General features: G+C 47.3%; 4 protein-coding genes across 4 annotated transcripts; all 4 read left to right on the forward strand.

The window, feature by feature from the left end:
- Positions 1-1,818: 1,818 nt before the first annotated feature.
- On the forward strand, positions 1,819-2,468 carry LAESUDRAFT_759194 (uncharacterized protein; the record flags this gene model as incomplete). Its single annotated transcript, XM_040912558.1, has 2 exons — positions 1,819-1,838; positions 1,892-2,468. 2 exons carry the CDS (start codon positions 1,819-1,821, stop codon positions 2,466-2,468), a joined length of 597 nt encoding a protein of 198 aa, XP_040764439.1.
- A 6,886-nt stretch (positions 2,469-9,354) lies between these two features.
- Positions 9,355-10,218, forward strand: LAESUDRAFT_714144 (uncharacterized protein; the record flags this gene model as incomplete). Its single annotated transcript, XM_040907049.1, has 4 exons — positions 9,355-9,357; positions 9,401-9,440; positions 9,496-9,546; positions 9,638-10,218. The coding sequence occupies 4 exons, from the start codon at positions 9,355-9,357 to the stop codon at positions 10,216-10,218; spliced, it is 675 nt and encodes a 224-aa protein (XP_040764440.1).
- A 785-nt stretch (positions 10,219-11,003) lies between these two features.
- On the forward strand, positions 11,004-11,624 carry LAESUDRAFT_652866 (uncharacterized protein; the record flags this gene model as incomplete). Its single annotated transcript, XM_040904384.1, has 2 exons — positions 11,004-11,283; positions 11,389-11,624. Coding segments are annotated over 2 exons (516 nt in total), but the record flags the coding sequence as incomplete, so codon positions are not given.
- A 6-nt stretch (positions 11,625-11,630) lies between these two features.
- On the forward strand, positions 11,631-12,209 carry LAESUDRAFT_714145 (uncharacterized protein; the record flags this gene model as incomplete). Its single annotated transcript, XM_040907050.1, has 1 exon — positions 11,631-12,209. One exon carries the CDS (start codon positions 11,631-11,633, stop codon positions 12,207-12,209), a length of 579 nt encoding a protein of 192 aa, XP_040764442.1.
- Between the last annotated feature and the right edge of the window lie 1,165 nt (positions 12,210-13,374).

A 13,374-nucleotide genomic window follows, 5' to 3' on the forward strand; every position in this document is an offset into this window, starting at 1 on the left:
GCACCTCATGGCTACCACCTGGGCCACCGGATCTCCCCGCCCGCTGTCTTGGGTGCCCCCCCGACATTGGGGCATCGTGCGTCATCATCGCTGCTGACAGCGACAACAAGCTCTCTCCCTATCTTCCTCAATTCTGGCCCATTTTCTTTCGCTTTTTTGAATATCTTGGTGTATTTACTCCCTTAATACAATGGTATAGAAATCAGAACACCATTTTGTATTCTAACCTCCATGTCATGTACATCACATGAGACACGTGACACAACGTGTCGTGATGACTTGTTTAACACCTCCCCCTGCTTCTCACTCTGCCACCGATATCTGGCTTCGATGAGCTTTGACATCATCGGCTCAACTTAGCAGTGGCCATGGGGCACATCAAGCCATGCCGCAAGCCACATGTGACCATAGCCAGCTCCTCAAGGTGGTCGCAGAATCTAGGCACGACTGGCATCACGGAGGAGAACAAGAAGGCAGTGCAAAGGCAGGCTCTAAGGACATCAGGTAGATTTTTTTTTGCTACAGTGGATGATAGATTGAGATTGATTCATCACTGCTGTAGGTCTCAGTCAACAATCATGCAGGATTATCGTGGAACTTAGAGGCGAGGATTTGCCCCCTGACCACAGTGGTGCAGATGTCAAGAACATTCTCATGAACATCCAGCAAGAGGGAGGAGGAGAAGATGTAGACTGGGAGGATGAACCTGTTGATGAGTCGTTTGTTCATGCACTCAGGGACATTATGGGCTCGAGGTGCATTGCAGTATTTGTACGAGCATTGCTCAATACTCACATCATTCTAGGTGATGCGAACAGTGATACAAGGATGCTCAGACATGGTGACAACGGGTAGACCACATGGACAAAAACTGGCAGCCCCTCCTTCCTGGTCTTGTGGAGTCTTACCTCCAATGGCGATATTTGATGGCGGCCTTGCCCAGTGAGAACCCCTCCACTTACGACTTTACCATTGACACCCTCAACATCTATAGCCTGGTGACCTCAGTAACTATACATTGCGCAGCCGATAACATCTCAGCTTCTGAGGTCCTCGCACATAGCGGATACCTCAGAACATCTCCGGTGAACCCATCCCTCGCTATCTCCTTCCCTACCCTCAAGCCTTTTCACTGTATTAGGCTCTTTAAGCCTTCCTTCAGCATGGAAGCCTTCGCAAAGCTTATCTCATATTACTACAAGATTCCCTTCTGACATCACTACTGCACCACCATCGCAAATGCATTCGACATTTACCTCAGCATTTTGCGTGAGGTCTGCAAGCGCATCGATGCTACGCTGGGTCACGACACACCAAACTGGCACATCCTAAACACATGCCCAGCCTGCACATATGAGCTTGATAGTGAGCCATCCCTCAAGTGGCGGTGCATCTTCGCGATGGACAGCAACAATTCGCTCAAGTGAATCACAGAGGTCAGCAGCCATGCACACAGTGACGTGCACAACTTTCAAGCAAGTGACTACTTCTTGTCGTGAGACTTTGTTGATCACTACACCAACGACGTGAAGTCGAGGCCTCACTCAAAGATGGTTGATGCTCGCAGCAAACAGCCCATGCAAGATAGCAGTGAGACTGAAAGCGATGGGGATGGCGATGTGCCCAGTGTAGAAACTCTGATGATGGCAGAAGGGAATCCGACAGACAGCGATGATGGCAATGCCACGATGGCTCCATGTGCAACCAACTGGAAAGCAGCAGCTTCCGAGGATCACAAATGGATGTGAGCCATATTCGACGAGGTGGGCATTTTTTGTGGCTGCATGCAGGCATGGCCTCGTGCTCTGGGTCACAAACATGGTCCAGAGTGGTGAACTGTGAGTTTACAATGCATTGTAGTCTGTTTTATACTGACAATTGTCGCAATCAGTGCAAAATATCCCCTGGCAATCTTGGCCAAGGCATTAGAAGTATTCGGCATCAGGCTCCTTGTGTCCTATGATATTGGGTGTGTATTCCAGGAAACTGCAGCACGAAGTTCACTGAGGCCGGATTGGGTGCAGAGTGGCTTTCAGTGCTGTGTAAATGCATTCCATGGGTACACTTACAACTATACCTGCCAAACACAGAACCACCCAAATGTCATCAAGGGGATGGGTCTCGAGGATGGTGAGACCCTCGAACGGCTGTTCAGCGCATCTAACAGCCTCGCATCAGTCACTCGGTATGTGTCACCCTACCATCGGCAAGTCCTCATCGACCTCTTTTTCCAGCAATGGGATGATGAGAAGTACAGGAATCTAAGCCTTATGTTGTACAACAACTGTGTACAGGCACTCAAGATTATTAACAAGGATTCGGTCACACTGGCTGACACCATGCAAGCTCTCGGGGTCAGCCATGAAGATCTTGACAAATGGTCTTCAGAAGAGCGGCACTATTTCGAAACGCTGGGTCAAGAACACCCGTGGGATGTGCACGCCATTGCGTATGTCGAGAAGCTTTAAGAATGGTGTGCTGTGCACACACAGGTGAAAACTGCACATGCACAGTTCATCAGTTCAATCCCATCTGACTATACATTCATCTCTCGCCCCACCAGCACCGTTGACTACTATGCTGAGGCATCATGCACACAGAAGCTTGAAACAAAGTGGCGTTACAGTGAGGAGCATGAGTGCATGCTCCTCCATGAGGTCACCACCATGGAAGTCAAGATGGGCCTCACGAGATGCTGGCAACCGACTGACCGTGAGTACATGGAAATGGTGAAGTATATCGCTGAGCGATGATACCACCGTGCACTCGAACACCTTCAACACCTCATCATACAGCATCTCTTCGAGCTTCACAAACTCAACCTTGCACAAACTGGTGAGTATCATTACATTTTCTACTCATCGTCGGCTAATTCTATGTACAGCATATCGGATGCGCACTCACATTGCAAAATCCCTGCAAACCCGGTGCAAGGCAATTCGTAATGCCGTGAAGGCATACAATGCTGCAGCCCTCATGCTCGATCTCCACTTTCCACTCTCGACTGGTCAAAAGTCTCACATTATAGCTTCCTCGACAAGTTTGCACTTCTTCAAGACACTCGAAATGATATCTGTCAAAAGCCCTGGGCCACTCTAATTGCATGTGAATGTATGAAGAAGGCATGCCGCCTTGATCGTGCACATGAAGAGGTTATGCGCATTGGTATAGAAGCCCGGCAGCTGCATATCTCGATTGTTGATGAAGAACTTCTATTTTCTCATGTGCTAACTTCATTGGATGAACAGACATCCCCATTATATGGAGCCATTAAGGAGTTTTGCGAGCGTCATTGCCACCTCAATGCATGTCACCTCATCCGTCTTCAACAGCTCTCAGAGCTCGAGGGGTTTGCGACTGATTTGTCACTGGGAGAGCGCAAACGTTCGATGACATCATCAATGAATTTTGGTGTTCGTATTGCTCAGACAATACTCACTCACATGAACCTGTCGGGCATCGAGGATAATGAGCTACTTGGAGCACAAGATGATGATGTTGATGGTGATCTTGGGGGACTTGTAGATTATCTTTCAGAGTTATCTGTGAAGGTGTAGGTCTGTGTGTAATGAATCATGCTGTCTCACTGTTGAGGCTAAATGCTCGAGCGAGCCATGCAATGACGAAACCTAAAAGGAAATATATTGATGAGTAAAATGAAAACATTGTGAGCTGTTGGGAATGCCTGGAGGGAGCAATCCAAGAGCACCCAGTGAAGTCGTTGTGGCTGGCACCACATTATATAATATTCCAAATATGTACTTATATATAAAGTAATCCTAATTAGGGAGCTCGGCATATAAGCCTGAGCTCTTCTTGCCCCACACCATCATCTGCTCACTCGTCCTCCCAGATTCTGGTAAACGTTACAGGTTATGAGCCCTGGCAGTGCTGTATAAACGCATAATACAGCTATCTGAGTCTACTAGCGAAAAATCTATGAGATATATATAAAAGTGCAGAATTACCCCTATGCCGAAGAACACTGACCGTGCAGATTCTCACAATCCATACTGCATGCCATACCTCATGGAGGACAATTGGCTTCTGTGGAAGAGGCGTGTGCAACATGTATGAAAGAGGAAGCGTCTTACCAAATATGTGATCGGTGAGATCCCGATTCTGCAGCCCCTGCCAGATATAGTGACGGCAGAAGAGAAGGCAGCGAGGGAAGCTGAGATCGCAGATTGGGAAGACAAAGATAGTGAAGCAGCAGAGGTCATGTTGATGTCCATGGATGACGATCAGCTCATTCATGTGAGCGAGTCAGGGACATCACACGAGATTTGAGAGAGTCTTAGGATCGTGAAGGAGAAGCCAGGCCATCACAGCCTTCTGGCACACCAGCATATGTTATATCAATCTTGAGCTCCAGATGACAAGGACATGGATGACTGGTTGAAGGAACTGTGTCAGCTTTGGGAGGAGCTCCACCAGATGGGAAAGCTCATCCCGGACGATGAGTTCATTTCAATTATCCTTATGTCGCTACCAGAATCCTGGGTTTCATTCACGAATTCCTATTTTGGAGCAGCAGGAGGGCAGTCCCAGTCTGGCAGTGGAAGTCAGATTATGTTGCAAGATCTCATCGCAGTCATTCGCGATGAAAACTGCCACCGGAAGAGCCGAGATGCCGAGCAGGCTGTCACAGACACATCACAGACTCAAGCCCTCTTCACCCGGAATGTGGAGTGGAAGAAGGGTAAGAGCGTGATGAGACCATGCACCATCTGTGGTCAGAAGAACCACATCACATGGGATTATAAATTCTGCGGACACCCCAAAATGAAGTGCAGAAACTGCAGAAAATGCGGACACAAGACCTTGAAGTGCTACACCTCCAGAGGAATCTTATCTGATAAGACATGAGATGAGCTGCCGAAGAAGAAGTTGAAGTTCGAAGCACGTGAGCGCAATGATCTGCAGATCGCTGGATCAAGCTGTGCCAAGAGAAGGTGAGAATTGCAGAAGATGATGACGAAAACTGTGTATCATTAGGTTCAGAAGATTCAGATGCTTCATTTTATGGTTGGTTTGCAGATTCAGGAAGCACCTCCCACATCACTTCTCACCATGATGTTTTCCAGACCTATGAGCCCTTATGCAACCACTTAATCTCTGGGATAGGTCCAGTGCCTATCAAGGCTTTAGGCTGAGGCACTGTAGCCATCTGAAGTAAAGTGGGAAATTGCATAGTAAGGTTCAATCTTCGCAACGTGCTATATGCACTGACAGCACCCAGCAATCTTTTATCCATTGCACGGCTTGATAAAGCCAGTGGAAGGGTACACATGGGTGACAGTCGTGCACTAATCATGAATAAGCACAGTGCTACACTTGCTGTAGGTAAGAAACAAGGTCGACTTTATCAATTAAATCTCGAGCCCGTTTCCACTGCTTCCGAATTAATATATGCCATGCAGCAAGACACTCCTCACACCTGGGACGAGTGACACAGAATTTATGGCCATATTGTGAGACCAGCGCTCACATGGTTACACCAGGAGCACATGGTCGAAGGCCTAGAAATCGTGTCCAGCCCAGATAATATTGAGTGTGAAGCCTGCGTACAAGCTAAGGCCATCAGGAAGCCGTCTCTGAAAGAGGCAGCAAAAAGAGACACAGTCCCTGAAGAATTAACACACACAGATGTGTGAGGACCAGCTCCGATGACTGTCCTACAAGGATGGTGTTATTTTGTCTCATTCACGGATGACTGTACCAGATGTACTACAGTATCATTCATGAAAACTAAAGACATGACATCTGAGAAAGTCAAATTTTATTTGACAAATCTCGACTGTTGTTATGGGACTCAGCGTCGTCAGCTCCAAATGGATAATGGATGCGAATATCTAAATAATGACTTGACACAATGGTGCCAATCTCGAGGAATTGAGACAAGCACTACTGCGCCTTATTCCCCATCCCAGAATGAGATTGCAGAACATCTAAACTGCACACTATTATCACATGCTCATGCTATGCTCTACGCATGTGACACTCCATGCTATCTATGGGCAGAAGCGGTGGCTCATGTCACGTACATCAAGAATCACGCACCTACACGCGCATTACCTGACATGACGCCATACGAGAAATGGAACGCGTGGAAGCCTAATATTGCGTATCTACGTGAATTCGGATCCACTGTATGGGTGCTAAATGAAACACTTAACTTGTCGAAGTTAGCGCCACGTGCCATGAAGTACACCTTCGTTGGCCACCTAGATGGACCGCGTGCTATCCGCTACTACAACATGTCTACACATGCCATCAAGACTTCACGCAATTATCATTTTGCACTCACTTCACAGCTTCCACTCTCTGTGACAACTGACACACCGGAGCTACAGAGGGAGTCCGTGCCAGATCAAACACGTGGGGGGAGTCTTCTACCAAAAATGCACCGTGTTCCGATCTGAAGAAGCAGAAGCACATAGATGTGGAAGAAGCGCAGGTACCTGAAGAACCTCGGAGATCAAAATGGAAGATCACGTGTCCGAACTATCGGCTCCTCAATGACCCTGAGGCAGATGATGATGACATGGATGCTGCTGCATCTGCTGAAGTAATCTACCAGGCAATGTGCACTTCTATGGATCCAGATGAGCCGAAATCGTTACAGGATGCGAAGAACTCACCGGAATGGCCCCATTGGGAGCAAGCAGTGCAAGCTGAGATGAAGCAACTGCATGATATGTGTTACGAAGCTAGGCGGCAATCACCTAGGAAAGGGGGGAGCTCACGAATGAGCCCCGAGCAAAAAGTTTCAAGTTTTCAATCACGTGACAGCAAGGGCACGTGCAGTTACCAGATCAAGCATCCCTGTGGCGTAGGAAGAGCCCTATACCATTTCGGGATATCTCACCAAGTGGTAGATGCTTCACATCTACTGTGGGAAGATCTAGCAAGATTTATTGTATGTTTAATGTTCGTGTTTCATACTTTTCATTTCTTTCTATTTCACATCAAACTATTTCATACTTCAGGTATTTCACCTACACTTTTCTTAGCTCGCCAATTACCTGGCTCACAGCAGCTAAGCTCCGGTGTGTTTCACCTATCTTTAGGATAACAGGACCCCTTGTACTAGTACCCCAGACTATAGGTCTGCGACTATATAAAGGGGCGGAGCAGCAGTGGAAGACCAACCTCTTCCACTTGTGACTCTGATGTTCTCACTGTCTAGAACCCTTGTGCAATCTACTATCTCTTAGAGGTGGCAAGCTCGTACCGCTTGCCGGGGATAGCGTCCATTGGCAAAGGCATCTGCCTTGCAGTAGACAACACTATAAACCAGAGATACGATCGTACGTGTGGAAGCTTCACGTATGGAGGGTTTTAGTGGGGAACGCTTCATAACAATATGGAGACATGGGATCTTGTAGATCTACCTCCAGACTGCAAAGCGGTAGGCAACAAATGGGTCCTGGTCAAGAAGACCAACAAGGAAGGTGAGGTAATCAAATACAAGGTGCATTTAGTGGCAAAAGGCTACTCACAGATCCCTGGCATGGACTACATGGAGACATTCTCACCCATGGTTCACCTTGAGATGATTTGAGCTGTCCTAGGGCTAACTGCAATCCTCGATTGGGAAATCCAACAGATGGACGTCAATGCCTCTTGATCCGAATATTCCCCTCGAGAAGGAGGAAATTGGGATCGATGACGTGCAAAACCATAGCAACGGATATGCATCACTCATCGAATCTCTAATGTATGCTGCTGTGGCAACGCATCCAGATATTGCTTATGCGGTACAACACTTAAGCTCTTTCACTGCCAATCCTGACATGGCACATTGGACAGCCGCAAAGCGCGTCCTCAGATATTTATCTGGCACACGAGATGTCAGAATTGTATATGATCCCAAAGAAGGGAAACCATACCTAACAATGTAAATTCAAGGGATATTCTGATGCCAATTTTGCCAATAATGAAGATCGAAAACCGATCTCAGGATATGTTTTCCTAGTAGGCACAGGCACGATAACATGGAGCTCAAAGAAGCAATCCACTGTCGCATTATCTACTACAGAAGCTGAATATACGGCATTTGCTCAAGCTGCAAAAGAGACGGTATAGCTGCGAAATCTATTCAAAGAAATAGGTTTCGAACAGACCGAACTGATAATTTTGAACGGCGATAATATGAGTGCTATATCAATTGTGAAAGATCTGCAATTCCATGTGTGATCAAAGCATTTCGATATCAGACATCATTACATTCGAGAGAAAGTTAATGATGGAATTATTCAGGTAAAATATTGTCCGACAGGCGATATGACTGCGGACATCTTTATCAAGCCTCTTGCTAAGCCCAGGCATCAAAAACTAATGGGATTACTAGGGATGCCCGTCGGCTTGAGGGGAAGTGTTGGGAATGCCTGGAGGGAGCAATCTGAGAGCACCCAGTGAAGTCGTTGTGGCTGGCACCACATTATGTAATATTCTAAATATGTACTTATATATAAAGTAATCCTAATTAGGGAGCTCAGCATATAAGCCCGAGCTCTCCTTGCCCCACACCATCATCTGCTCGCTCGTTCTCCCGAATTCTGGTGAACGCTACACGAGCTACAAGATTTAATGAGAAAAATGGGCTTGCATCAGTGTGAGCGAGCGTATGCATGAACGAGTGGCTCAGCCACAGCTCATGGCATTGAGCGATCCAGCAATGGCAGAAGTTGTCGTGCCACTCGCTGTTGCTCAGAGTATACCAGTGTCCCCTCACATGTTCTCTTCAGCTGTGTCACGTCTCCCTGCTCTCTCATCATGCACAGAGATTCTCGATGTAATGTTGTTCTCGGAGGTCCACGTCCAGGTATCTATAGTGTGCGGTGAGTGTAAAGTGACGTTTGGATAGTGAAGTTGCAATCTCACCATTTGAGCGTTAGTCCACCTGTCGGCTATGGTGAATACACCTCCCCACTGCCAGTCATCATCCACAACATCAATCACACCGTCGCGACATCTATCTACACACTGCAGCCACTTTTTCATCACTTGGCTGGTGATGCATGTGAGCCGGATGACCTTATCATCAAGGAGATCATCCATACTTTACTTCTCTGGGATGAAGCAAGAACGGTGGTCCCAGATACATGAGAGTTCATCGACATATATGTCGTCATCTGTGACAGGAAGACCAGTATATTCTTTTTTTGGTGAGTCTGTCATCGGATGATCTGCTGTCAGATCTGACAGCGAAGTCAGGAATGAGTGTAACGCACAGGTTCATGGGTTCTCAGATGCGAGATTCATGGCCTACAAGAACTTACCAGAGGCCATTGCCCACTTCTTGCATAAGGAACCCGTGACGTACCAGTGTCTGAATCATCCAACATCATGGTTAGTGACATTCGAGGACTATCTTATGGAACTCTTAAATCAGAGCATTCGTGCTGATAGTAATGGCGATGATGATGGGATTGGTGAGTTGGTTCTCACCATTGCTTCTCTTATTTAACTTACTTTTCTTCTCTGCAGCCATGAACGGCATGACGGGACAACCAGGCCACACTATGGAAGGACTCAATAGTATGGTTGTTCTTTCTCACTGACATCACTGATGTAACCTTCTTTCAAGATCTTATGTGAAACATTCACATCGACAACGTTTCATCACCAGCACCTGGACTATCTGAAAAGCACCCTCCCATGAACAAGTCATGTTCCGACAAGGCACATGTGCATGAGGTGACAGCCAAGATAGTTGGCGCGTACTCAGAAATACCTTCGCATGCAGCACGCGCTCCTTCAAATGTCCGATCTCACGATGTCAAGGTGGACACTAAACCTTCACAGGTCGAAGAATCTCCTGCTTCCCTAGGTCACATCATTGAAGCTAAGCCCACGGCCACTCTGTACACTGTTGAACAGCACTCCACACCTTTCCCACTGACTCCATTCATTCAGCCCATGTCTCCATCCAGTAGCAGCGAGCCATCTCAACATTGTTTACGTCGCACTGGCACCATCATGCTCAGCTTCACTGATGACATCAAGGAGAAGGTCCTTGTGCCATCTCTCAGCATGTACGCCGATTATTATATGTTGTCACATGGATATACTTACCATGCACGGGTGGAGGTGGTTGTGATGTTCGCTAATAGCTGCAACAGGGAGGATGTTGTCACTCACCTCCATGGTGCTGACATCCCTGCAAAGCACCTGAAATTTGTGTACTTTCTATGCAAGAATTGCATCTGAATTCTACCTACCATGTATCCACTCTGTCCTTCAATAAATTGCCACAATCTGTCTCCAAGTCATGTGAAAAATCTGTTGAATTGTGAGCACGTCGCGATGCGTCTCGTGTTGCACACCATCAACTTCTTTGATAGCTGATGTCTTCGACGTGTGAGCTTCCTTCTGACATGTCTCCAGCTCAAGTGGAGAACCTTTTGTACTGTCTCCCGAGCAAGAAGCAGAACAGTCTGATAATGCTACAGGCTCATCGACCTTGGAGGACCAGAACTGAATGTAAACTCATTCCAAAGACTACAGCTGAAAGAGCTCAATTGTGGAATGCCAGGCATGAGCGAAAGGAGGCGCTAAATGAAGCACTGTCTGAAGCTCATGAGGTGATCCTCGAGCAGGCGTGGGCAATGCAGAAGCACTTTGGTTTTCACAAGGTCGACTACTACTACTGTCTTATCATGCAACGGCCATGCAAGTCCATCTACAAGAGACAGGTCAACTCGTGGAATGCCTGGCAGCACAGCGAAGTGAAGCGCCACAACAACGGTACATGTATATGAAATCATCCCACTATATGACATTCTTATTTACATTGATCTTCAGCACTGCCACCTGATGAGCCCCGGAGGAAGACCGACTACTGAGCCCCAATACTGAAGGAAGAATGGGCATCAATGACAAAGGAGGAGCACGCTGAGGCCACCAAGCCATACACTGAGGAGCTACAGGCAGAGTGCAAGATGAAGAAATACTCAGTCCATGACATGGAGCAGGCAGCATTTAACGATGCCCACATGTCACTTGCAAGTATCCAGCATGAGATATGTGATTTGTCACTACCTGTCAAGATATTTGTGCCGCTAACTTTCATATCATGGCAGCTCATAGCATTGAGCGAGCACACAGGGATGCAAATGATCCTCTTTGCCATGCGCTCTACTCCAGAGTCTTACAGAAGCCTGCACGTATTCTACACCAATGACTGCCTTTCAGATTTCATTGAATTCACAATGAAGAGCTCAGTGGCCGATTTTTCTGCTCGAATGGATGGATATGTGCTTTCTGGAGTGGATGGTACACATTTTTCTTTTCTCTGTCATGCCTGACATCTTACAAAGTCAATAGATGCAGTTGCAAACTACAACCAGGAAACTACTAGGATGAAAGGTCAGCTAGCAGCTTTGATCAAGCAGAAACTCAGTAAGTCGAGATTCATTCATTCTGCATTAATGCTGACATCACTCATAGAAGAAGCCTCGCCATGCCCAGTTGTGCAGCTTACCTATGTTAACTTTGAGACGAATGTCATGATTCCATACTGGATGCTCATCAAGGGATGGCCCCTCAGCAAGTTCTGTTGCCCGAGCAACATAGGCACCTGCATGGAGGTTCAACTCTGTCTCACAGCTTGGGAGATAAGAATGTCATACTGGCAATATATGGAGAAGGACGAGGAGTACAATGCATGGTTGAAGGATCACCATGAGAGGCGGTTGGCCCAACAGGTTGGCAGGGTGAGCAGCGGTGCAATTAACGATGGGCAATGGACTGCAGGTGCCATTGCCAGTGGTGGCATAACAGCCACCGTCTCTCAAGCTGATGTAGTAGCGACAAGCAGCATGATGCCCAATGCATCAGTGATAATAGCTGCCAGCATGGTGGATGACACTTCGACAGCAGCGGTGACAAGCATCAATGCTCCACCTACCACTGCAGCGGTCGACATGATATTCATCAATGCATCCTCGCACATCAATCCGAGCTCACCTCACACAGATGCTGCCACATTTGCACATGTACCAACCTCCAAGCGCCACCACCCTCTAGATGAGTCATCTCTCAATGTCATTGCTGCCGCTGACAGAACTGCCATATCTGTGCAGAAGAGAGCTCGAAAGGTTCAGTCTGATAAAGGGGTGAAGAGGGGTTCTCGCAAGCCTCACGCGCAGTCCGTTCAGATCGAAAATGTCATGTCCACCACTGCCAATGCTGAATCATGAGGTGTAAATGCCATGCTCAAGAGCCTGCAGATGCGATGTTGCAGTCCACTTACTGTATGTCATCCCCTCATGGGCCCAGCTGTTGATCTGAGTCATAAATAGCATGAATTTAGCTGTATTGCAGATTTGGTGATGGAAAATTCATTTTATTGTGCTACTTTACCATGATTGCAGTACATAGTTAGGGTGATACAAAGATGATGTAAGGAAGTTAATGCACAAAGAAAAGCGAAAGAAAATGGGCCAGAATTGAGGCAGATAGGGAGGGAGCTCATCGTCGCTGTCGGCGGTGATGACGATGCACGGCGCCCCGATGTCTGGGGGTGCCCGGGACAGCGGGCAGGGAGATCCGGTGGCCCAGGTGGTAGCCATGAGGTGCGGGTGATCAGATGATCAACATTGATCAGTGTTATCGGCCACATTGATCGGCCTTACTCTCTATGGTAAATTTTCTCAGCTATTGCTGATGGTACTGGCAGATGGCGGGAAACTAATCTTCGGACCTCCTTAGGTTGTGGAGCTGGTCGAGCATGGCAACCTAGTAAGGTCCACAGTACGTGAGGTCCAGGTGCACCAAACTCGTAGAGGGCTCACTTGAGTTCACTTGAGGTTTCTCCCACGCTTCACTCGTTCACTTGTAGCTTGTTGTACCTCACTGCTTCTCGCACCACTCTTCCTTGCTACATGTTGCCCTCCCTTGCTTCATTCTCAATTCCTCGTTGTCCATTATGGCAGCAGACCCATCACGAGTATGACACACACAGCCTCGAGGCAGCATTTATGTGCATTTTCAGCTATCCTCCACTCTGTCACATCAGGGCTTTCCATTACATCAAGTCATCATTGTAGTGACATATCACCTTGACTCATATGGTGGTCAAGATTGTTTAGCTGCACGGTAAGCTGCGCGATTCATACCCAGACTTCAAGATGTCCTCCTTGCCTATCGCCTTAACACCCGCGCCACCAAAATGCAAGTCAGTGTTCCTGAGCATCTTCTCACAATTGGCATCACCATCCTATCACCCTCCATCATAGCATCTAATCAATGTCAGCTCATGCCATCTCTCATTGAGGTCCACATGCCACCGGCAACACTACTATATAGTACATGTGGCGATTCCATTCACTTTCGCTCATTTAGCTTCTCTCATGTTCTCTCACT

The sequence above is a fragment of the Laetiporus sulphureus genome (genome assembly GCF_001632365.1).
Source record: "Laetiporus sulphureus 93-53 unplaced genomic scaffold LAESUscaffold_19, whole genome shotgun sequence".
NCBI classification, from domain to species: domain Eukaryota; kingdom Fungi; phylum Basidiomycota; class Agaricomycetes; order Polyporales; family Laetiporaceae; genus Laetiporus; species Laetiporus sulphureus.